The 25,407-nt window shown below is 41.5% G+C and overlaps 2 protein-coding genes across 43 annotated transcripts in view; one reads left to right on the top strand and one right to left on the bottom strand.

The window, feature by feature from the left end:
- The window catches only part of tcf7l2 (transcription factor 7 like 2), a 97,679-nt gene extending 80,273 nt beyond the window's left edge, over positions 1-17,406 (top strand). For 5 of the 37 annotated variants that reach the window (XM_037754500.1, XM_037754480.1, XM_037754491.1 and 2 more), the window contains 9 exons: positions 2,583-2,685; positions 3,660-3,746; positions 7,897-8,034; positions 8,092-8,290; positions 9,034-9,141; positions 9,792-9,855; positions 10,647-10,697; positions 11,741-11,813; positions 15,099-17,406. In XM_037754500.1, the coding sequence (XP_037610428.1) occupies positions 2,583-2,685; positions 3,660-3,746; positions 7,897-8,034; positions 8,092-8,290; positions 9,034-9,141; positions 9,792-9,855; positions 10,647-10,697; positions 11,741-11,813; positions 15,099-15,555 (1,280 nt within the window). In that variant the 3' untranslated portion in view covers positions 15,556-17,406. Of the gene's footprint in view, positions 1-2,582; positions 2,686-3,659; positions 3,747-7,896; positions 8,035-8,091; positions 8,291-9,033; positions 9,142-9,791; positions 9,856-10,646; positions 10,698-11,740; positions 11,814-12,398; positions 12,472-13,021; positions 13,083-15,098 lie in introns of all 37 variants that reach the window. The other 32 variants (XM_037754503.1, XM_037754492.1, XM_037754498.1 and 29 more) reach the window with 26 other exon arrangements.
- A 6,474-nt stretch (positions 17,407-23,880) lies between these two features.
- aldh18a1 (aldehyde dehydrogenase 18 family, member A1) overlaps positions 23,881-25,407 on the bottom strand; it is a 75,610-nt gene continuing 74,083 nt past the window's right edge. For all 6 annotated transcript variants that reach the window (XR_005204719.1, XR_005204721.1, XR_005204718.1 and 3 more), the window contains one exon: positions 23,881-24,012. The gene's annotated coding sequence lies outside the window, so the exon portion shown is untranslated. The remainder of the gene's footprint in view (positions 24,013-25,407) is intronic.

Below are 25,407 nucleotides of genomic sequence, written 5' to 3'. Positions count from 1 at the left end.
AAACCTGAACAGTGGCTCATAAACCTCCCCGTAAAACATGGAATTCAGCAAACAACCACGACTTCTCATGACCGCAACTCCACTTGCCAAGACTCAAAACAAGACAGCCTCTGTATTAAGTTGGAGGTCGTCTCATCTAAACACCAGAGATCTCACGACTGTCTGCTCGCAATGATGTCTTAAAAAAAACTAAAATCCTCCAAATGGAAGACGTGACCACTTGGATTTATGCAGGTTTTCGATGCTCAACTGTAGAGATGTTCCGATACCATTTTTCCCTTCCCCATACCGATTACGATACCCGAACTTGAGGTATCGGCCCTTCGTAAAACATGAACAACACATACAGAGAATGAATGCAGTAGATCTTTCTTTAATTATTCAGTTTGTCAGTTACAAAGAACATAAATAAAACCTTTATTACATTCGTCATATACATACAGGTACACACATGAAATTTGACCTCTGCATTTAACCCATCCTAAGTATTTTAGGAGCAGTGGGCTGCTGTAAGCGCCCAAGGAGCAACTTGGGGTGTAGTGTCTCGCCCAAGGACACTTCGACATGCAGACTGTAGGAGCCGGGGATCGGACCGCCAACCTTGTGGTTAAAGGACGACCCGCTTTACCCACTGAGCTACAGCTAGGAATAAATAGCGACTTTTATTCTCTTAACTTACACTCAACGCACTGTTGCTATCGTCACATGACAAACTACCTCCAATCAGTTCTTCTTCGCTGCTCCAAAACAGTAGTTGCCAGTTGCAGCCATGACACATCCAGGGGGACAGACAGGTGAAGGCTACTGTTTTGGAGCGGCGAACAATAATTGATTTCCGGTTAAACATTAAACATGATTTTTTTTCTGGGTTAATAAATGATGGTATCAAATCAGTAAATAGACTGGTGTACTTGCCCAGTACCGAATTTCAGACGCATTTCCAATACTGGTATCGGCATCGGAAAAACTTGAATCGACTGTCCACGTTTAACAGTCAGATTCTGCCCACACATCTCTCCCAGCAAACAATTTTAGGCAACTCCATTCATCTCCATGAGCATATTGACCTCATGTTTTTTCAGCCCATCCTTTCAGGTTAATGCATTTCCAGTGCGAGCAATAATTTCATGCTTTTCAGTGTTCTCTGGTGGATTCAGTCAATGTTTTAGGTAATAGTGTTCCCTTATTATGATGGCCCTTACAAAGGGGAAATAATGTGCCAGCTGCTGTTTAATGTAGTGCTTAATAGGGCTGCTTAATTGGGCTCAGTGTTTAATTAATTAATGAGCTGTATTAGGTCTTCAGCGCTGGGTGGCGATGGGATAATATTCGCTTTCCTTTTTAATAGAATTTGCCTTTTGTTATGGCGGTGCTCCAAGAAAAAAAGTTTCTGCGCAGCACGTTGTCCATCAGTAACAGAATCCCCCTCAAGAGTCAGATCCCGGATAACCTGGACCAGCCGCAGAGTTTGGGTGTAACCGCCAACACCGGCCAAGTTCTGATCTATGAAGATCGATCTGGCTCTTCTGCGACCGGTCAAAATATCTGCAACAACAGCTGCGCAGGCGAGCCAGCTGTGTGGAAGAAAACGCACATCAGCCAAAATGAAAGTCCCCCCAGTTCCTGGTCTACCGAGCGCACACACACCTTCCCCTGCTGTGCTTTTTACACATGTCTAGTGTTCCCTGTTTCAAGTTTGCCATGAGAGAGAAAGTTATTTTTACACACCCGGCTGTGTACGAGACCTTTTCAAGGCGTTCGTTCAGGGCAGCTTGTCGATGCGGTTTCTCCGCCTGTCAGCTGCCACGGAAAGCAAAGGCAACACCGCGGACGCTGCGACTGCTCGGCGATTCCTTCAGCGAGAGCTGTCCTTAAATTGGACATCTTTGTCACCGTTCGTCTGTTTGGGGGAATAAACAAAATTCAGTTTTTATGTTAAATCTGAGGATCAGTTGGGACGAATGCAAACAAACGAACCAATACGAACGTTCACGTAGTCATTAAAAAATGAACTTTTTGACTTTCAGCTCGTAATCTGTAACTGTTGCACATTTCTAATATTGACTTCTTCATGTATAATATCAGGTAAAATCCATCCAGCCAGTACGTCAGTACGCCAGTACATCAGCCTGACTCAACCCTGCATTAGCCGCTCTCTGATCACAGAGAAGCCTTTAATTATATTGTTGTGTTCTGTTAACTTCTAAACTTCAGTCATTTTATATAATTAATCTTCCGAATCAGTAGACAAATGTGACAAGAATCGTGTTGGTGTTCTCCCCTCACCTCTCTCCCCTCTGCCTCTTCCAACACATTGTGCCGCCGCCGCCTCAAAGGCCTTTGATCAGGAAGTGTGATTTAGCACTGTGTGTACATGCGAGCAACAAGCCCTCTTCCTCCTCCTCATCCTCCCATCTGCACTCCTGTGATGTCTGCCCCGTTCAGATGTGAAACTCTTCAACAAAGAGTGAATTCAGCGCTGACAAAGATTTGGTTCTCTCTCTCTCTCTCTCTCTCTGTCATCATCTCGTCTGTCCACCTCCTCCCTGCTCCTCCTGTCATCCTCCTTTTTTCTTCCGCAGGAATCCCGAGGCCTCCACATCCTCCAGATATATCTCCTTATTACCCGCTGTCACCTGGCGCTGTCGGCCAGATCCCCCATCCGCTAGGATGGCTAGTACCACAGTAAGCAAATCCCTTTCTCTGCTGTATTCTCTCGTGTGAAAAGGCTAGCAACACCCACATATTGTTATGATTAATAAACTGTATATGAAGCCAAATCATTACAGAGGATAACAGCAAACAGTAGCAGCAGATATCACCTTACATGTGTGTACACTGTACAGCAGGATGTTGTTCTTTACGCACACAAAGTCAATTACAGAAGCTGTCTCTGTCTCCTCTCTGTGTTTAAAGGCCTCTTAAGCTCAAACTTGATCCTTTAACTTTGTAACGCACTCGCTCCTGGACCACAGTGGCCCATCGCCGCTTCCTCAGGCCCTCGCCAACCCTAACTCGCTACTTTGTGGCAAATACTATTTTGCATGTCTGTGTATGGTCCAATTAGAGTAATGAACCGTGATTGCCCGTATTTTACCCACAATTCCACACGGGGGCTCTCCCCTGGTAACTCTTGTCAACACTTGTTAATATGACAAAAGGCTACAAATTAAGCTCTGTTAATTTAATGTTTTCTCACCGCGATCTAAATACCGAGAGAGGCCCCGAGCGCAGCCACGGCGCCCTTTGATTTGCTGCACTTTATTTTTGGTATAAATTTACATTCATTATTGTTTGTCTTTGGATGTGTAGACCTCAATTAGCGTGATGGCTCCATTAAAGAGACCCGCGCTTCGTCTTTAATTATCACAACAAAACACCTAGTTCCAGCTCGGGGAGGAACGGGGCCCCACTCTGTCGACACCGAGCGAAGGGTTATGAAATTTAATTAGCCATCGCTATCAAGATTTGTGGCATTCAAATTGTTCAGAGTTTTCCTCCCTTTGATCTGCGCTCTGCAATCCCCTAGATTTTTGTCCTGATCAAATGAGAATAAAGAGGCCCACGGTGGGGAGAGGGAGAGGAGACGAAGGGCTTTAACTTCTCCTCTTCCATCAACCCTGTTCCTTTACCTTTCTTCTTTTCTTCCCCCTTCGCAGGCAAGGTCAACCTGTTTATCCAATCACAACAGGGGGTTTCAGACACCCCTACCCAACTGCGCTCACTGTCAACGCATCCATGTCAAGGTGAGTTGAGACCTAGGAGCTAAACACACACACACACTTACATTGTGTGTTTGTGTTGGCTGTGAGGGCAATGCACAAGCAACACACACACACACACAAAGCAGAGACGGTGAGCAGCAACTTCTCCCTTAAGGAGAGCTCGCACTCCCCATCTCTGTGTTCAAAAGGCCAATTCTCCAGTGTGGCGCTCCAGCTAGCGTGCTCAAATATTAATTATATTTATCATTTTTCTAATGAGGCCCCTGAAGAACATTTACCCCCACTGCATGTCAGGCAGATCTGAAATGAGCCGGGGCATGTCCATGCTGTGAGTTTGAGCAGCCAGACAGATAAACAAACACGGCAACACTTTGAAGGGGTGGGGGGGTGGCGGCTAGATGATATAAAGCCGGGGCCTGACACTTGGCTGGTGCTTTGGTCCAGCCCATTAGGGTCCAGCTCAAGTGCTGCTGTGGACATTAGTGCACCCATGGGGGGTATGTGTGTTTGTTGCCATCTTGTATACATGTGTGTGTGTGTTTGTCAGTTGGTGTTAAACTGCTTACGGCTCCCTTGAGGGACGCATGTCCTCTATATTGTGTGGAAAAGAATTAATTTTAGATGACTAAATGCCCCAAAAAAGCAACAACCCAAAAAACAAACAGCCTCCTCCTCCTTCTCCTCCTCCCTTCTCCCTCCTCCTCCTCCTCTCTATACGCCCTTGCAGCAGGGGACTATGGACGGGGCTGGTTTAGAGTCTAGGGATGAGGCCAAGCTTCAGTTTAATTACAGCCTGATTGGAAAAGCAGCTCCTGAGGGCGGCGTGTTTAGACCTCTGTGACATTGATGGATCATGTAGATGCAGGGGAGGGAGGAGTCGCAAGGGGGAATGACATTTTTTTGTAAAGCATAGCGCTAAGAATAAGGGAAAGCTGAGTTTGTAAACTCACCCAGACGGTTCAGTTTTTCAGCTGTTTTTTTTTTTGCTGTCCTTTTTAGGGATTCAGTTCTTGCATCAAACGTTACATTTAAACTCATTCTGGTGTCTGGATTAGAGTCAGATTTGCCCCGAGCTCTTCCCGAGCAAGTCTCAGGTGCAAAGGGTCAGACGGTGGGTTTGTCCAGATATCGGCATCTGGCAGCAGCACCCAGCCAACCTGGTTCTCTGAGTGACTGCTAATTTGGTCCCTTAATGACAGCCTCTACATTGTGATCATCTTATTTCCAGTGCAGCTAATTGAATATACAGGCTGGGGTGTGTGGGGGGGACTGGCCATGGGGAAGAGCTAATGCCCTGTGATGAGGCCCCTAATTGAATTAGTATAACTGAATAGATGGAGGGCTCTGGGAGCTCTCTGGAGAATGGGAGGGTTTAACACATCTCCAAAAAAAAAAAAATTCTGGCTTTGACAGGGCAGAGAAGAAACTCAATTTGTTGACAAAATCTAGTAAAAATCTGTCTAATTGTGTCAGCAAAATGGCAGAATCCTTTTATACATAGCCTTCAGCCACTTGGTTTTGTTCAAAGAACGGACCAGACTGTTGTGATGGCTCAAACGATTTGTAGGGAGCGGGGCTGACTGGAGGAAATCGGAGAGAAAAGACATCCTGGCCTTGTACTCTTGTCGGGAGCCGGTTCTTTTTGCAGGAGCGCGCTGCTTTCAGTATCAGTCCCCTGTGCCGTGAGCCCGGACTGCATTAGGATGCAGGGAAGGGGATCTGGTACCTCGTAGTCCTGCAATGAGCACCTTACACCTAGGTCCTGTTAAAAAATGCATTCTTTTAGGACGGTAGGGAGAAAAAAAAAAGAGCCAAGGAGAGTAGAGACAGTCAGCGGAACAAATGAAAGACATTATTTTGATAATGGGGTTGGAGCCAGTGCAGGTCCACGATATTGTGTGTGTGTGTGACAGGTAGGAGGATGTGAAGGCCCCTTTGCCCCTTATGCTTAAGCCTGCCCTTTGATATGTTCCCCCCATCATCCCGCTCCCTCTCTTTTCCTTGGGAACGGGAGAAGCGCACCGGCCGGATCATTATACATTAAACAGGCACGGGGGCTACTGCTTCGCATTGGCAATTAAATGGCACTGGCTGACACTGGGCTTGCTGCGCCAGTGACCCCCCTCTCCTCCTCACCCCAACACCGCCAGCCATTCTTACCTTTTAGATTGAGACGTAGGAGCCCCAGGGTTGGGGGTGGGTGGATGGGTGGGGGTCTCTGCTGCCTCTCTGTGTTGCTTAAATTGGTCCAAGGCGCTGCTTGCTGCTGATGAGCCCGGATGATGATGATGATGATGATGATGATGCCCCCATGCTTCAAAGGGATGGCCGTCATGTTTAAACCATAACCTGGGCCATGCAGTGGCAGCAGGAGGAGGAGGAGGAGGAGGAGGAGGGGAGAGGAAGCGAAGGAGAGCGGAGGTGGTGAGGGGACAGGGAGGAGTAGAGAAGAAGAAGAAGAAGGAAAAAAAAATAGATCTTGGAACAGAGGAAATTTTAACAAGTGCACAGAGAGAGAAGGAGGGGAGGGTGAGCAAGGGAGAGAGGAAGCGGAGTGAGCGAGGAAAACGCAGCAGCCCTAATGATGGGCGATATGCAGCCACTGCTGCCGAGCTCCCCATCAACGGGATGACATGGCACAAACACCAATGTGTCAGTGATGAAGGGAGAAGAGGGGAAAAGGAGAAAAAGAGGGAAAGAGTTTGAGGGGGGAGCGCACTGGCACTCCCCTGAGATGGCCTCCAACAGAAAGTAGTTGTTCCTGGCGAGTTTATCCTCATCATTATATTCTGGCTCGGAGCCATGCAGCCAGACACAGCCGGATAATGAGCTGCTTTAAAAAAAAAAAAAAGAGAGAGAGAGAAAAAAAAGAATTATTCCTCCTTTTTTTCCCTTCTCCTTCATCCTCCTCTCTTCTCTCTCTTAAATTTGCGTGTGGTCACGTGGAGCCGAGGTGGCGCGCTGCAAACGTACACATGCAGATAAGACGCGTTCAAATAATCCTGACACAAATAATTAGTGTCATACATCCGCTGGCACATACAGTGTCTTTATATGGCTGCTCTGGCCAGTGAAGCGATTTCACAAATAAGGGTTTTCTGGCCTTCGATGTGCAGAGCGGTTGGAGAGACGATGGAATGATGATAGGAGCGTGGAGGGATGAAGATAAAAATGTCAGTGCTGCTGACAGTGCTGAACTGGCAGAAAAAGAATGGGAGGAAATAAGAGACCCAATACCTGAAGTGATACTAGACTTTGATAGAACGTTTTTAATCTAGTTTGCAATATTCCTTGATAAGAAATAATGGTTTACCCCTTCCAAAACCCTCCTATCAGTGCAACTGCTAAAAAATGCAGTTTCCTCAAATATAACAATGGCTTGAAGTTATGCCATTTGTCATCTACGGTACTGTATTTGGAAACCATTTCCTCAGCTATCATAGGTGACAATTGTTAAGTTTAAACCTCCTCTACACCTGAGGAGTGCTTCATCAGTCTCGGCTCCATTAAAAGCACCGATATACTGTATCAGCCTGCGCAGTCTCTCTGTAACTATGAATAGAAAGGTTCAAGGTGCGCAGAGCCCTCAAGCTAACACGCTTCATTGAATCCATTACATGAATTGTCGCCTGTATCGGTAGAAATTACAAATCTCAATGAGGTTTTGATTAAATAAAGGTGAAGAAATGCACTCGGCTCAAGTGCTCCGTGTATTGTTTTGTATTTTGGGTTGTTCAAAAATGGCGTTCAAGAGATTCATCCTTGTGCAATTGCACTTAATTATTGCCACACAATATAGCGTTCGTGCTTTTGAATCGTATTTTACTGATGGTTTTGTCATAACTTGCTGTTTTGTGTGAAGTGTATAGCTGTCCAGGTGGTGCTCAAGTTAAATTGCGTGACATGTGGTCTAACGCTCATTTTGAAGAGTAAAATCGATCCTATCTGGTTGTGAATATAATATAAATAATCAGCCTTGGACGTTTTCATGTAGATGTTTGTATGTGCATTTATGTCTTTACTTGTGGCTAAAGGCCAATTCCATTTCTAAGAAATAGATTGTACTTTGACGTGTCATTGAAAGATGGAAATGGAATTTAGCCCTTTTAGTCTTGTGTATACATGTTCCATCTCCTCATTTCACCCGTGTCCATTCTGACGATTTACACAGTCTTCTGTCCTCCAGGTTCCCCCCACACATGGTGCCCCCTCACCACAGTTTGCACACCACGGGCATCCCACACCCAGCCATCGTCACACCCAACGTCAAGCAGGAATCCTCCCACAGCGACATCTCCCTCAACAGCTCGTGAGTCCATTTCCAGCGGCCTCAACGCATGCTTACATTTCTTAAAACCAGTCATAGGATGATTCACCCTTCTGCCCTTCTCTTCCTCCACAGGAAACAGTCTGACGCTAAAAAGGAAGAGGAGAAAAAGAAACAGGTCCACATAAAGAAGCCCCTGAACGCCTTCATGCTCTACATGAAGGAGATGCGGGCCAAGGTGGTGGCCGAGTGCACACTGAAGGAAAGTGCTGCCATCAACCAGATCCTGGGTCGGAGGGTAAGTCCTAACGGACCACTAGACACACACCAAAACTGTTATGGTCAAACTGAAGGGCTTCTCGCAGTGGTTCCCAGTGGACCCTCCGCCCTGCTAATTTTGGCCTTTACATACCGAGAGCGTGACGAATAAACATGAAAATGCGAAATACTCACCGACGAATATTATATGTCTAGGGCTTTTATTGTGAAAGGTAAGAACGGAAGAAGGGGATCTGATCTGCGCTGCCTTTGTGAAGACTGAAAGGAGTAATAAAGTTTGCCGTCTTGGTTCGAACTACGGAGCTTTGGGCAACCTCCGGGTCTAAGAAGTGAAGCCAATGCGGAAGTGTCTTAAACTTGCATTCTTTCTAATAGCCAGCAGGGGGCGTCTCCTCAGTTTGTATAGAAGTCTATGAGAAAATGAGCCTACTTCTCACTTGATTTATTACCTCAGTAAACATTGTAAACATGAGTTTATGGTCTTAATCGCTAGTTTCAAGTCTCCTTCAATACAATATGATGCTCATTTAGTAAATTATGGTCCCATTTAGAGTCAAATAGACCATAAAGCAGTGGATGCTTTAGGGAGTGGCTACCTTGTGATTGACAGGTCGCTACCACGGCGTTGTTCGGTCTTGGAGTTTTTAAAGTTATTTAAAGTACAACAGTAACAACAAAAAAGCCCAGTATTGTAGATGTAAGTCCTGGGTACCTATATGTTTCCTGTTCATGGTGAAAATCTTTCTGTTTCACATCTTCCAGTGGCACGCCCTATCGCGGGAGGAGCAGGCCAAGTACTACGAGCTGGCCAGGAAAGAGCGACAGCTCCACATGCAGCTGTACCCGGGCTGGTCAGCACGAGACAACTATGTAAGTTTTTAATTTTACAAGTCGTAACGGGCTGCTCTTCCCCCCCGTTTTCACTAGGTGACATCACCAGGATTTCTTTTGCTAGCCTGAGGGATCTCTTTTCTTCTTGTAATTTTCTTTTTGATATTCATATCTGAGACTTGACCTAAGCCCCACCTTGTTATGACACAAAGGAAATATATGTAACAAAGTCTGATCGTGATGATTCTTATATGAATCCTTAGACACTTTTGTTCTGACACACAAGTGCGCAGATTCTCATTAACTTTGTCTAGTTCTTGGGATCAAGCTGACCAGAGTATTCCACGAGCAGCCTCTTTTGAGACATCTGTCTTCCCAAAAAACCCAGAAGCTCGTCAAGATGTCTAGATGTTCACAGAGCAGAGGAAAATAAGACAAAAGATTACAGAAAAAAAAGAAGAAGAGAGCAGAGAGAGGAGGGATAATTCTGGTCTGGCCTGCAGTGGCTGTTACAAACCGGAGGGCAGAGATGGAGGAAAAAAAAAAAAAAAACACAAGGCAGAGAAAGAATGAATGAATAAATAAGTAAACACAAAGAACAGTCCTATTCTCTGTTTCATGTTTTGGGCATTCTGCAATATAATAACTAAGGTTCCTGTCTGTGTCTATTTTTTCTTTCTATTTTTTTGGCGGCTAACCAACAGGGGAAAAGGAAGAAGAGAAAAAGGGAAAAGCAGCAAGCAGAGAGCAATGGTAAGTGAGCTGCAATTATCTCTCATATTAGAAGAGCCCCATCATGTGTCAGGCAGATGTGACATCTTGCAAGATAAAAGTCAAGTTTTTTTTCTGTGTGTTATGTTTTTTTTTCTGTGTGTGTGTGTTATTGTGCCTGGCTTTTTTTCTTTTTTCTTTTTTTGTATAGTTATGCTTCCCAATGCAATATTTAAATGGTAGAGTTGCTTGTAATACCCCCCCTTTTCCCATTTTCCCCTAGCCTTCCCCTAGCTAATAACAACTGAATATGCATGACCCCCCCCCCCACACTCCTCCTCACCTCCCCTTTTGACACCCCCCCCTCCCTCCCTCCCTCCCTCCCTCCCCACTTTGCCCCTTAGCGTTCTTGGTATTGTGATATGTATGTTTTTGAGAATGTGAAGTTGAAGCATTGTGAGAGCCATTAACTTTGCTAGTGTTGTGTGCGTGGCCCCCGTTTTATAATGCCTGTGCCCTGCAGATAGACTGCACTACTGTACTATGTGTATGTGTGTGTGTGTAGTGTGTGTGTGTGCTTGCTGGGCTGCTCCCTTGCTTGCTTTCATGCATGCTTTTATATCAACATAAGAAAAACAAATCACTTAAAATTAAGGAGGTTTGCTAATTCTATGATTTTTTTATTTTTTTTAATTTTTTCTATTCCTATGATTTATATTCTTCTTGATCGTGTTGTGAGGAAGCAATGGCGGCTTTGTTATTATTATGTATTTTGCGCTCGTTTGGTGACGGATTTCTTCTTGAAGGCCTCTCTATCTGTTCTTTTTTTTCAGAACACAGAGAATATTTTCCAAACCCTTGCCTTTCACTCCCTCCGATTACAGGTGCTAATGTCATTTTGAGTATTAAATTACTAACTTGTTTTTTTTTTTTTCTTCTTTTTTTATTTATCAATGTATATTATTTATTTTAAAAATGACTGTGCAATATTAGGCATTTTTTTTAAAGATTAAATTCTATATCTAAATATGCACTTTTTGCTTTGTTTGCTGCTTTCCTTTTCTTTAAAAATGTTGTTTATTTGACTTCAAGCTAGATTATATCTCATTTAGTTTCCTCATGTTTCTATTTAGTCTAGTCCGTATTTTGGCATAATCACAATACAGTATGCTTGAGGAAGTGATTATATAAAGTTATCACGGTGGAGTATGACCTGAAGGATGTGATGTCAGGGTAAACCTCCTTAATCTGTCAGTAGCTGCGCTTTCCTATAGGCCAGCATGAGTTTGGCTTCCTCCCCCTTTTTAAAAATCTGCCTCTACTCGGCCAAGACCTGGTCTCAAACACTACTGGGTAGAGCTAGTGGCAGCTTTCCTGCAGCCAATGTTGATGGAAAACAGTCAACAGTTTGATGCCAGGTCTAAAGGAGTAGATTCCCTCTTCAGGTTCCAGCCTTTTTAATCCTTCCCCTGGCTGTAGGGCTAACTCACGACCATGCTGTTTTAGCAGTCTGCTACTACCGCCACCTTGCACTTTTTGAAACCACTGATAACATCTAGCAGTAACCTGCATTTATACCCTCTCAAACCAAACAAGCATCTTATCTTCAGCTTTAACTCCAGAGTTTAGATTACTAAAAAGTTTCCGTTTTTATGATAATTTGCATGCGTTTTGATTTTTGTCTGAAACACACTAATTGTGTATTCTCTTGAGAATGGCTTTTACGGGTGTTTTTTGGGGGGGGATTTCTTGCACAATGAGCCACTGCCAAGCTTCATAGATTCACTGTTACCTGTTTTTTCTCCTTTATTTCTCTCCTCCTCCTCCTCCTCCTCCTTTTTTTTGATATCTGTTCCTTATTGTTTTTGGTTTTTGGGTTCTTTTCCCCTCCTCTCTGCTGGCTTCCCCCTCCCTGTCGCGGCATCAGACCTGAGCGCTCCTAAGAAGTGTCGAGCGCGCTTTGGGCTCGACCAACAGAATAACTGGTGTGGCCCGTGCAGGTGTGTATGGTGTGTGCTTGCACCGGCCGGGGGCCAGGTGAAGGCTGGCTAACTGTACACTGGGACTTCCTCCTTCGCTCTCTTGCTGCCGCTGCTGCCTCTTCTTCCTCTTCTCCACCTCCTCCTCCTCCCCCCTCCCTCTGTCTGTCTGTCTGTCCCGCCAGGCTATCGTGACCTCTCAGCTTCCTCCAGCCACGCCCTGCCGGTCTATCTCTAGGCTCCCACTATTTGATTTTTTTACCTCCTGTTTTTTGGGAAGAAGGGTATTAACAGCGGAATGTTTGTATGAATGGTGTCTGTGCGTGTGTATTGATGAAGATGTGGGGGGTTTCATTGCAGGATGTGTACAGTACAATAAGCCTCACTGAGATTGGTCTAAACTGGCAGGTCGGGGCTCGGAGGATCTGGAAGCCTGATGGCTTTGTTCAATATGGAGGACATCCCAGTGTTTGCCAGCCTAAACCTAAGCCCTGGCTACATGTTTTTGTCTGTGCAATGACGTGTCCATTTTTGTTTTTTCTTTCTTTTTCCTTTTCGTTATTTGTCTCTTGTGTGTATGTTTGTGTCTACCTCTTTGGCTAACAGATGCAAATACCCCAAAGAAGTGTCGTGCCTTGTTCGGGCTTGACCAGCTGAGTTTATGGTGCAAACCATGCAGGTATAAAACTGCTGTAGTAACCACATGGGAGGAAGACATCCACAATGAGCAGCTTCTTCTTCTCCTCCTTGATTATTTGCTCAGATATCCCTCTCAAACGCGTTTCCATCAGTGTGGTAACAGATGGCAAACTCCTCTGCTCCTTTTTCCTCGCCGAGGAGCTTCCTGCTATAAATTCCCTCACAGCAATTTTTTCCTCATTGAACTCAGTTCAAGCCCAGTGGCAGAAAATGGATTTCTAAATAAGATTACTGAATATTTCATCTCAACAAAAATATCTTGATCTTCCCTAATGTCATTTGGAATCACATTTACACTTACAATCCGACTTGTTGAAATCCATTTTCTCTCCATGCCGTGGATAATTCCCTCCCATCTTAACTGTCATGTTTGTTCTAATTGGCGTCCTTTTTTTATAACAATGTTATGCTTACAAATTTAGCCCTGCTTTCTCTGAGGGCCTGCTCAGTGACACTCTTTTCTGTGCCCTCTTCCTCCTCCCTCTCCACCTCTTCTTCCTCCAAACTCCTCTTTAATAACCCTTACTTAGTCCCTACCTGTTGTCTTTCTGTTCTGACACAAGCAGTCTTTGAATTGGGAATATTTTCATGGTAGGTATTTGTTTCTGCTAAGTAATACCCTTCTCTGTGTCCGGCTTGCACCACACCCCCAGCCCCACCTCTTTCTCTTGACACAACTCTTCAAACACCCAACCATCGCAACACATTGTTTGTTTACGCTGCTACACGTTTCATTTGTGTTGTTTTATTCGTTTAAAGGGGACGGCTCGAATTAATCTGAATTTTTTCAGAAGATTTTTCTATTTTGAGGTCATTCTTAGCAGTTTATAAGCCAATTTCAAAGGGCACGGCTCAAGTTTTTGCCACAATTGCAAATGTGCTGAATATCCAACAAGACATCAACACTTTTTTTGGTATAAAAATTCAAATAAGTAGGACATCACACTTGCCCCATCTCCACAAAGTCCGCCATTGTTGGTGTTTCCACTCCTTGGCTCTCTCTTATTTCCCTCCAAGCTGAAACACACATTATCAAAAAAATACTGCATTATTCTTTAAACAATAATAGCAGATCAGGAGACGGGAAAGCGTGATAATCCAGTCTTCGTTTTAGGAGCCGAGAGGTTAAAAGTTCTCTCTGGGCTCCATTTCCTAAAAGATGCATCTGGTGTAATTTCCCCCGAGACAGGAAAATCAATAACGTACACGGGCACATACTATGAATCGATATGTCTGTTAAAAAATGGATATTAGCTCATTTGTTGCAGTTTGACAGACAGTTATCGAGAGCAAGATGTCTATGTAGTGGCAAATGATACCTTTTTACGGCGGGTCGATACTCCGCACCACCCCGGCGCTGCAGTATCAGTGCAGAATGCACTAAAAGCCTGATCCCCACTCTTTTCTAGACTTTTTCCTATATTGTCCGGTGTTGTGTGCCTGTACTGTCGAGCTTATCGGAAATGCATGCTTGTCTTTCACCCCTAGCATGCGATCAAGGTTTCGTGAGCCCTTTTTTTATGTGATGTTAATGTCCCTCTTCCTTTTCATTCACAGTAATCTGCTCTCTTTGTTTGTATTTACTATTTCCCCTTCAGAATTACAGGAAAAGGTCGGATTTGATAATTAAACAGTAGATCAGCCTCAAAAGCCTTTTTTTTTTTTTTTTTTAAACACCTTCTTCTTTTCACCTACTCCTTGTCCCTGTGAGTCTTAAACACTCCATGGCCTTCAGGCATCCTTGTGATAGAGTGGAGAGCTGAGAGAGGGGTCACTGCCAGGGTCAGGGTAAAGATGAGGTGGGCAGAGATTCCCCCTTAACCAAATCTGAACGCAGCCTTCGCAGCAGAGTCACCACAGACAAATGCAACAATCCTCTTCTCTCCTAACTCACCCCCCCCCTCTCCTCTCATGCTCGCTCATCCGGTTCCACCGAGCGCTGAAACGGGCCTGGCCTCAGGACTCAGGAGGCAGGGGGAGGGGTCCCGACCTCAGGCAGGAATGCAAACATGATGCCTTGACCCCTCACGCACACACACACACTTGTGTCTTTGGGGCAGATGCGGAGTAGTGTGGACTTTTTTTTTTTTACGCCTCATATCCAAACTCTGTCCCCTCAGGAGAAGAGAGAGTAGGGCCAGATAGAGGGAGACGAGTGAGACGGGTCCAGTAACCTCACAGTGTTGCTGGAGAGAACAGGCTGATCCCCCAGCTGTATCTCTGCCTGTAAGAAAAGGCTGAGTTTACATCCAGAGAGCAACCATTACTCCATCTGATCTTCTCTCATCATCATCATCATCATCATGTGTGCTTTTTCATTTCCCTGCTGCTTCCTGTCCAGCTGCTTCACCTGTGATCTTTCCTCCATGTCTGTCCTTGTCTGATGGTTTAGTATTTGGAAAATCATTTCTATACCACCTTTTTGTCTTAGCACGAGCTACTTAAATGCACCTGTAACATGTTATTTGCTATGTTAAAAACCAGTTTCAAGTAATGGATTTAAAAAAAAGGCAAAGGTGCATTTAAGTCGGCAGCAGTGCTAAGAGGCGATGCGGTTTGAAGATGTGATGCTAAAAGATGCTCTCTCTCTCTTGCCTTGTCCCTCAGGAGAAAAAAAAAGTGCATTCGCTACATCCAAGGTGAAGGCAGCTGTGCCAGTCCTCCCTCTACGGACGGAAGCTTACTAGACTCCCCCCCATCCTCCCCCTCCTCCGTGGTCCCCTCCCCCTCCTCAAAAGAGTCCAAACCTCAGACTGAACAAATGCAACCTCTCTCACTGACTATGAAACCGGCCCACCAGCCACTCCACCACCCGCACCTCCTGGCTGGGCCTCCACCGCCATCTTTGGTTCAGCTGGGAAACTCCGCCGCAGCTAGGAAAACGCCCGGCGCCTCCTCCCACAACGGAGCCCTGGAGCACGGCGACGTCTCGTCCTCGCGGCAGCCGGGCTCCTCTGTGGCGTCCTCAATGGCCCGGCCCTCGGCATCGCTGTGTCATTCCCACTCGCTCCTCTCCTCCACGGCCCCTCAGCCTCTGTCGCTAGTGACCAAGTCTATAGAATAGTCTACCCTATTCTTCTCCTCTTTTCTAGCTCTGTACACTCTCTCACACACACACACACACATACACACACATACACACTCTCACACACCTTTCTCGGCCCTCTCTCTGCTATATTTCACTTGCTGTCGGTTCATTTCTCTTTATGTTTCTGTGCCACACGGCTTTGAAATTTTTAGTTTTGTTTTATTAAAGTTCATTGGTCAATATTTGACCCGTCATTATCAAAAAAAATCTAATTATTATAAGGAAATGATACAATGAGCTGTAGTATAGCTTTGTGAATCTGCCAAAATTTTTATGACTTTTGTTTTGTCTTTTTTTTTTGTAGTGTTAAACAGTGCAAACAGAAAAATTATCTAGTTCAACTTCAAAATGTTTAAAAGACGGATATAAAAAGGTAGGCTAGATTATTCAGTGAGCCCTTTTCTTGAAAGAGTTGGTTCTCCTTCTTTATTTGTATTAAATACGAGCTTGCGAACCAATCATTTGACATCTGTTCAAACTCTAGGAGGGCATGAGGCTGGCGGCGACACCTCTCCGAGGAACAACTTTAATTGTGATGTTACTTGTTCTTGTTTAAATGTACAGAATAATGGGGAGGGGGGGGATTACTGTGTTAAATATGCATTCTTCCACTGCGTTGTCTTTTTTCTTTGTTGTTTACCTTTGGGGTGGAGTCAGGCAAGTTGGGTGGGCTTGAGGGGAAGTCGGGGTGGGGAGGGTTGGGGGGTATTAAATTCAAAATGTCACAACGCTAGGACCAGTAGTATTTATTGCTTTAGAGATTGCTTGTTGTATCTTGTACGTGTCTCTTTTTGACTTTTTTTTTTCTTAATACATTGTACAAATATTTTTTCTTAAGGTAAGCGACTTATATATGAATGATCCATTTTTACACGGAGGTTTTAAAAGGCAAATCTTTTGTTATTGATTTCTTTCCTCGCTGAAAACCTGGATTCCACTCAGTGTACTGTGTAGATCTCATGAACAGAAGTATGCACAACTTCATTTCAAGAAATGCGTCTATAAGCCATTTTACAAAAAAAAAGAAGAAAAGAAAACTTGAAACAAGACAGTGGGTGCCGTGTCTTCAGTAGTTGGAAAAGTGTCTAAAGCCCTTCTTTTTTATTGCACAGTCACATCTCTCCGACTGTAGATTCGTGTACAGATTTTCCGTGCCAAATTTTGTGATAATTTTCTCTGCCCCTCTAACCATGCTGTAGGGATCCTCTTTTTTTTTTTTCTTTTTTTTTTGTCGTTTGTTTTTTTTATTTCGATACCATTCTTTGCTGTGACGTTACATAGATTGCTATGTATGTAGTATAAATGTTGCTATAACAAATGTGTTTGGTAGCAAATTGTCAAATATTAAAATTTAAACTTAATAAAAAGGCGGACATCATACTGTATAAACCCACAAGGGCCAAATTATGTATATTAGGAGGTTCATAAAAAAACTATTAAATACAAAAAAATACACAAACTGCCACTTTTAAGTACACTACTACATATAGGTAGATAGAAAAAATAGGCATGTTGATGTTGCAAGAGGCTGTAAAAAAAGCTACAAGAGAATCATCCACTCGGTGCCATTGTAGTTGACATGACGCGACTGTAATCTGTCGATTTCTTCTCTGGTTTATTAAGATGCTAATGATAAATAGTTTGAATGTTTCCTTAACGGCTGTGATGTTCCTGTTCTATTTTATGCTCTTATCTTTTTGTTTGTTTGTTTTTCCTGTTATTTTAAATGGTTCCAAAACCATGTTTTTTTGTAATGAATAAATGTTTATGCTGTACAGTCTCTGTAGCATGCAGTTCTGTATTAATAAAAGCAACTTAGTATGTGCACATCTGTGTCTTCCTTTTATTCGGAAATTCTCTGGCAGGTGCAGCGACCTAAGAAAGTGTTTTAACAGCGTCTCGGCAAATAGCTCTTATTCAGCTGCAGTTCTCCTCTACAGTTCATAACAGAGAATATGACAGTGTTTTAGATACCTTAAAGTAAAAGTCTAATAGAGAATTATGACATTGCAATTAAAAATTGGAAATACTGTATCAGGTTTCATGAAATGCAATGGCCAAATTAGTAGTATTCAAACCCAGCAACCTTGTAAAGAGAGTTTACACAGTGTTTCTTGTGTAAGCACCAACAGAAAGCAAGAAATGATCAATGAGAAGCTCATTGTGTTCCCAACTCTAATTGTCAAAAATGTAATGCAATAAAATTAGACTTTTAGTAGAGTTCAGCTCAAGAAACACACAAAAATTCCACCGTTTTCAGTACTTTGTGTACCTAAAATGCTTCATATCTGTTATTTTATATGCAGCTTTAAGCCAATTACTATTTCACATCAAATTCACTCACTTAGCCATCTAATAAGTCATAAACAACAGAGTTCTGATCAAGTGTTTTCTCCACTTGTTCTGAAAGATCCTCAGCAATTTCCAATTTACTGGTTGTTGTAAAGATAATAAACCTTTTTTTTTTCATGGTGAGAATGTTTCATTCATATGATCACAGAGATCCCTAAACTGCATTTACTCACCGATACTTTATCGCAAATGATGTGGAATTTTTTTAATGTGAATATTGGACTGTACAGCTAAAAAAATAATACCAGGAGACATCTAATGAAAGAGAATAAATATCTAATTATGTTCACAGTCTGCAGGCAAATCAATCGTGTGCAATTTAGAAAACAAACAAACTGTGTGAGTGAATGTTTTGTCAGGAAATATGTTTGTTCAAAATGTCAGAATTAGAAAATCTTATTAAACTCCCCACATTATGACGTTCTCCAAGATAAGTGCAAACTCATGTTTCCTAATTTTTCTCTCTGTAGTGTTGTCGTGTCAGAGTACACCTGGGATACTTACCACAGAGGTTCTTCTCTCTGTTTAACAGAAATATCAGCGAGGTCAGAGTACCCTTTCTTATTTAATTTACAGCTTAATAATGCTGGGTCATCATTTAAAAATCAGTTTTTGTCCAGATCTTAGTACATAAACAAATATTGAAGCTACTTATGTATCATTTATTCTTTAGTCTTGTGTCCAGATGTTGACACTGACCAGAGTGTGCTCCAGCTCAGACAAACTAAAGTTCACAACAAGCGTCAAAATGCATCTCGATATAGCAGCTTGTATGAGCCTTTGTGATTTAATTCTCCACTAAATACACCTCTGCACAAGGCCGGCCATGCATACATATAGACAGAGAGGAGGATCACTGTCAGTATTTGGTACTCTTTGTGAGGTACGAACTGAACCTATTGCAAGGCATGAAGCACATGGCAAATCAACCGTGTTGTGCTATATGTATAGTACATTTGAACGTGCGTCTGAAATCGATCTATGTCCACACTGTAACACATGCAGTACATAAATAGGTCTCAGAATATATCTGTATTCAACTGCCCACAACACCGAAGATGCATTGTAGTGCCAAGTATCAAAAAAGAGGACAAAGAAGACTACATTGTGCATACATTTGTAGATAAAGAAGGCTACAGGACCATGCTGGAAACTGGAGGAGAGTGCAAGAACTACTGTACAAAAAAAGTTCTGTTCTGATGCTCCGATCACTAACACTTACATAAAACAAATCCCCTTTTGCCTCCACTCTCTGGCCCTGTTCAGCCATACCAGTGCGTCATGCAAATGGACCTCTAGCAGAAAATTAATAATAAAGTGATATTTGTCAGATCCCCGTAGGGAACCTCTCGATTCCCTTGCCTCCGTCTACGTGGAGGCCAGAGTTCAGGATTAGCTCAGAGCAGCACCTCTGGAGCGACTTGCTGATGAACACTTAAACAAGGCTGCTGACAAAGGGGCTTGTACATTGCTGTGTGTATTGTGTATTCGGACATCAACACATTCAGCACTTCAAAGCCTCTTTTAATACATAGGTTGTTGGATGTTATGGAACGTAATTATTTAATTTTGCGTTGGTTATACGGTCAATTTCTTGCTGTTTCATCTGTGAAATGTTCTCTCAGTAGTTCTATACAGACCGTTTCAACCATAGATATAAAACAGTAGATGTGACATGCTCTAATGACTTGCTATTCCAGGATGGAAACATGTGGCGCCCATCCTACCTTGGTACAGTTTTAAACTCCTTCACCTAGGGTGAAAGAGGCTTTTGTTGTCCTTATAATACATCTTTTTAATTCAAAGTAATGAGTGTAAGACAACTCTGTTTGTCTAAAATGAACCAAAAGTTAAAGATTTTGGTAGAATTTTGATTATTATAGCTCCAAGAGAACAAATCATGCTTTTAATCATGAAGATTATCTCATAATTGTGCATTTATATTGCAGCAATTATCATTTTGCCTTAACTTAATATGATTTTGTTATTCTGAATGGCTAATATACTATATTAAGCAATATCTTTTATCCTAAATAGATTCAGTATTATAGGCTATAGGCAATTACAATCAGTCTTTTCCTGATTTGCCGTTTTTTCCGGTATACAATACCCAGGTAAGATGGCGGACGTTTATCCCATTAGTGATGACGTAATGTCGCGTCTACTGTTTTATATCTATGGTTTCAACAGAATTGCATTGCTTGACAACAGCTTGGGTCCACGCTCACTTCCTGTCAGCTGATGTCATTCACATACGCTGCAACGGGAAATAAACTGGGACACATTTACAACTGTGAAATGGTCTATTAGAAGCAGCACACACATTGCAGTCAATGCCGGCTGTGTTGTTCGGGTTGGTCTCCACTTGATTGACGTTCTGAATGGATCAACAACAGCTTTGCAAGACAACAGTCTTTGTGTGTACACGCTGGCAAGTGACTGCAGCATCTTATGGATTCACTCCGTATACGCTGTGGAGAGAAGCAATGATTTCTTATTTATTTGAAGTTTTCTTGAATCTACAAAGTATTCAAGCAAACAACGGAAAAAGTATGAAAGTGTAGCTCGAAATACAGCGTGCATGTTGTACTTGAACAGAGCCATAATGTATAGACCGTCCTCTAGTGAATACCAAGCAAAGAAGAAGTGAAACCAGGGGGATGGGTTCAGTTGTGATCAAGCAAACGTGGGACTCTTCTTTGTTCCCTTTGAGTGTATACAATATGCACACTTAATGCATTTGTGTGGGCTATACCCTTGAACTATAAACCATTAGACTAGCAACGTATAACACGCGAGCGTCCGTGACGGTTTTATTACATTTCAAGAAGCAGGAAAGGCATTGTATACCTGAGTAAAGAAATGATGTTTTTTGATGTCAGTGTGGCATGGAGGAACAATGTTGAAGGCCATCGCTGCAGGCAAGCATACAAATCAGAAAACATTGCAGAACATTAAATATGTCCCCTAGGTTACAACAAATAAAACACAAAAAGGTTTTGTTTCGGATGTTATTAAAAAAAGAGACGTATACCCATGACCCTGATCACGGTAGTAGAACAAAATTGAAAGGTTGAAGGAATGGCCGCAGCTTAAAGTATAAACATCTACAATCTCCTTTGCTGAAGATGACATATTTTCATACGGCTTCATATTCGCAGATTTATGTTGTCCTCCATAATGACATTCCTCCTCTCACCCCAATTAGGTTTAATGTTAAGTTGAAAGAAAAGAAGACAGAGGGTTGCTATTCGCTTTCTGTGTATCGGCGAGTTTTCGAAGGTGCTCTTTAGTTTGGCTCTTTCTCGTGAAAGGAGATCTTGTAATGCTCTTGAAATTACAAAAATTACAAAGCCTGAAATGCACGGATAGTTCAAAAGAACATATTGGAACCAATGCATTGAAGCCCTGACCTTCATCAGGGAGGAGCAAACCTCCGTATGCACCTTTATGCGCTGCTCCCTAAAGAAGACCACTGCTCTGCCAACAACATTCATTGGTTCAAACAGCAATGGAGTTCTTGACCGTATCTCATGATCTCAAGATTTAAGTGTCCAAGGATGAACTGGAGTAAATTGATTTTTTTTTTTTTTTTTTTGCAGGATTGTAGGAGGAGGCAAAGGATTCTGAGGTCAGGTCAATACTTATTCGAAGTTTGCACTCTATAGGAGAAGAATGTGAAGAAGAAGATGGCAACAAAGGGGTCATTGTAAGAAAAAAATACCGTACAGCAAGGTCTGAATGTTTCTCAACAAGTGCTTTTAGGAGAAAGAGTACAGCCTACATTAGCAGAATCACTGCAAACTGACAAAGTGTAGGATCTGGCCTACATTAACTTAAAAGAGGATTGTGGTGCTACAGTATTTCAATCACAGGTCTCATGTGGATGCCGTCACTTTTGGCTCTTGTCAGTTTAGAGTAAACTTGCTAAAATAAACAAAAAAAACATTTTAAAGATTGGCAGAAGAAAAAGTCACGAGTCATTTAAATGAATTTTGCAAATTAAATCTATTTTTGATATTGGATGCATCCTTTTTCCGCCTTTTTTTACTTTGTTAGGGGAACTAATTTAAGATTATTTGTTGCTACGTGTTTGCCATATGTTGCTATATGAGCTGCATGCAGCTTCAGCTAAATACATGAAAAAAATCCAGTTCTTGATAAACAGAGTAAACACAAACACAAAGAACTCCTGGATGGCAGGAGCCTTGAAACTAAAAGCATTTTTGCCTTTAGAAATGTTACACCTATTTTTCATCCATTTTAATACATACCAACGAGTAACTTGTAGACTAAATATCCTTCTCTTTTCCGAAACTATTTTTTGAAAGAATCGCCCCACTCTTTATTCAGTAACAATTGCCCTCTAACCTTGAAGAACAAAATGATGCACATGAAAGGTGGGTATTTTGAGAGATTTTCTCTTTCCTCCAATATGAAAGCGTCTCTTTTATCTAAGAAATAAATAAGGGCTACCTCACAAGGGAAATTTTGGTACAATTTGGTGCACAATGCTTTCCCTAAAGGACTATCCTGTTGTGTGCCAGTAACAAGGCCACCTTTAATCAGAAAGATTTTGGCCCCATTAAGGCCATATTGTGTGTATTGCACTACAATGGATTCGGAAAAAGAGGGACAATGAAAGCAGCGATCGAGTACACAGAGGAGAGGGATAAGCAACAGGGAGTGCAGGGATGTTCCATCGGAGAACATTTCAGCAATTCAGACCACAACGTGGAGAGCCTTTTTCCGGCTTCAGTTTCTCTCATAAACTTGCTGTCCTCCTTTAGGATCAAATGCCACAACGTCTGATGTAACCGAAGGTCATGTGGCAACAGTTGGGCAAAAGCATAAGCCATAATGCAAAAGAAAGCCCATCCGTAAAGCATTATAATTACAGTCTACTTTCCAAATATAACCAAGGATATTAGATATACCAAACACATTTTATTGGAAACAATAGTATTGCCTATATCAGCTATTCTCAACCGGTGGGCCGGGGCCCCCTGGTGGGCCTCAGAGCGCCACATAGGGGGCCACGGAGGTACTTCAAATGGTTAGAGTAATCTCTTTAAAATCGTCCGCTATTCTGTCTTTCAGAGGTCATAGTGGCTCAGTTTTAAAGCTAGAGTGAAGATGCTGGTATCATATGAAACTAAAAAAATCGAAGGAATCCATTGGTAACCATGTCATGCTAGCTTGTCGGGAAGAGAACGAAAATAACGCTCCAAAAGTTATACTAAATTTTGGCGAAGAAAAACTGGCATGGCCATTTTCAAAGGGGTCCCTTGACCCTGCTCCAGTAAAAGCTCCAACAAGTGTGTTGAAGAAATATGACCCTAAATACTTTGGATTCATATTGGATGGCAGTGATGGGTGAGGGTAAGCTGAATATTTATGTGGGTCATTACACCTGGAAGTGACATAACACATATTTATAGCCCAGTTTGTCATCTATTTGGGAAGGTGGTCCTCAGAAATTGTTTATTAATCAGAAGTGGGCCTCAAGTTACAAAAGGTTGAGAAGCCGTGCCCTATATCACATAAATGCCAAAACTGCAAACACTTGCCATCCTTTTGATTTTTATAACATTTATTTAATCAACACTGGATGAAAATAAGTGTTACAGCATGAAATGAAAGGAACCAGTGCACCCAACAAAGAAAAGTATTTCAGTATTTATTTCGTTAGAGGTTCAGTTGAAAAAGATATGTTAATAGATTTTAACATCAGGTGATTGTCAGGACATTTTCAACACATGGATGAACATAAAACTCAGAGTTAAATCCTCAGTAAGTAACAAGATCTGACATTTTTACTTTAGCAAGTTAAATAAATAAATGCAACAGTTAACTACAAGTCCCAGAGACCATTTCTGTAATAAACAACCAATCAGAGCGATTCAAAGTATGAATAAATAAAAGATTAAATTAGAAGTTGAGAATTTGACACTTAAAAGCTCAGGGTGATAGAAGATTGGTTGAGGGATTGGAGAATGTAGGTTCAATTTGTATGTGGTGCAGTGACGTGGATGAAGACACTTAGTCAGCCTCAGTCTTGGTCTGGAAACTCTGAACTCTCTTCAAAAGAAGGGAAGGAAGATATAAGAATTTGCATCACACTCACATACATATGTGCCAACTACTATAACAGGCTTTCTGTGCCAATTTAGGAAGCCAGCATATATGATTGAGGGTCACACAGTAAAAGTGTATTATATTATGACATCTTTTTATGACATACTATGACTTTTTGTAGTTTTTTGTGAAATCTGTTGTGAAAACTTTTTTTCTAGCTTATTTTTCTGACATACTATACTAAGACTTTTTAAATGACATTTTCCACATACTATACCATGACTTCATAATATTTTTTTCGACATACTATACTGACTTTTTTATTACTTTTTTCAACAATACAGATAGTGTACAAATATAAACTTTACTATGAATCTATTTTTTTACTTACTTTATGACTTTTTTCAACATACTGTACTATAACATTTTTTCGAAATACTATCCTATGACTTTTTAAGTTTTTTTGATATACTATCCTATGAGTTTTTTTTATTTTTTCGACACTATATACTATGAGGTTTTTTTAAGACATACTATCTAATGACTTCCTTAAATTTGTTCGACATAATTTCCCATGACTTATTTTGTTGACATATTATACTACGACTTTAATTTTTTTGACATACTATATTATGATTTTTTTTCAACATACTATCCTATGACTTTTATTTTTTTTGACATAATATGCCATGACTTTTATTTAATTTTCTCAACATACTATGCTATGACTTTTTTTCAACATACTATGCAACTACTTTTTTATGACTTTTTTCTACATACTATACTATGAATTTTTATGACTTTTTTTCCGATATACTACATTATCACTTTTATTTTTTCGACACAGTATGCTATTGCTTTTTAAAAAAATGGCCACATACTATACTATCACTTTTTTACTTTTTCGACATTATATACTATGACTTTGTTTCGACATACTATATTTATTAGACTTTTTAATTTTTTTTGACAAACTTTTCTATGATTTTTTAATTTTTCAACATACTATAAGTTTTTTTTGACATAGACTTTTTTTCAATATAATACAATGACTATTTTCTATTTTTTTGACATAATATACTATGACTTTTTTTTGACATACTATGCAACGACTTTTTAATTTTTTTTTTTACATACTATGGTACAACTTTAAAAAAAAAAGAAACTTAGACATACTATACTATGACCTTTTTTCCACATACTATAACTTTTTTATTTTTTTCGTCATACCTTATTACTTTTCTTGACATACGATACTATGAATTTTTTTCACATACTATGCAACGCCTTTTAAAAAATGTTTCTACATACTATAGCTTTTGTTATTTTTTCTATATACTATACTATGACATACTATATTATGACTTTTTAAACATTTCTCGACGTATGTAGTATGAC

Source organism: Sebastes umbrosus, chromosome 20, assembly GCF_015220745.1.
Source record: "Sebastes umbrosus isolate fSebUmb1 chromosome 20, fSebUmb1.pri, whole genome shotgun sequence".
Classification (NCBI taxonomy): Eukaryota; Metazoa; Chordata; class Actinopteri; order Perciformes; family Sebastidae; genus Sebastes; species Sebastes umbrosus.
This window is presented reverse-complemented; position numbering and strand designations above follow the sequence as displayed.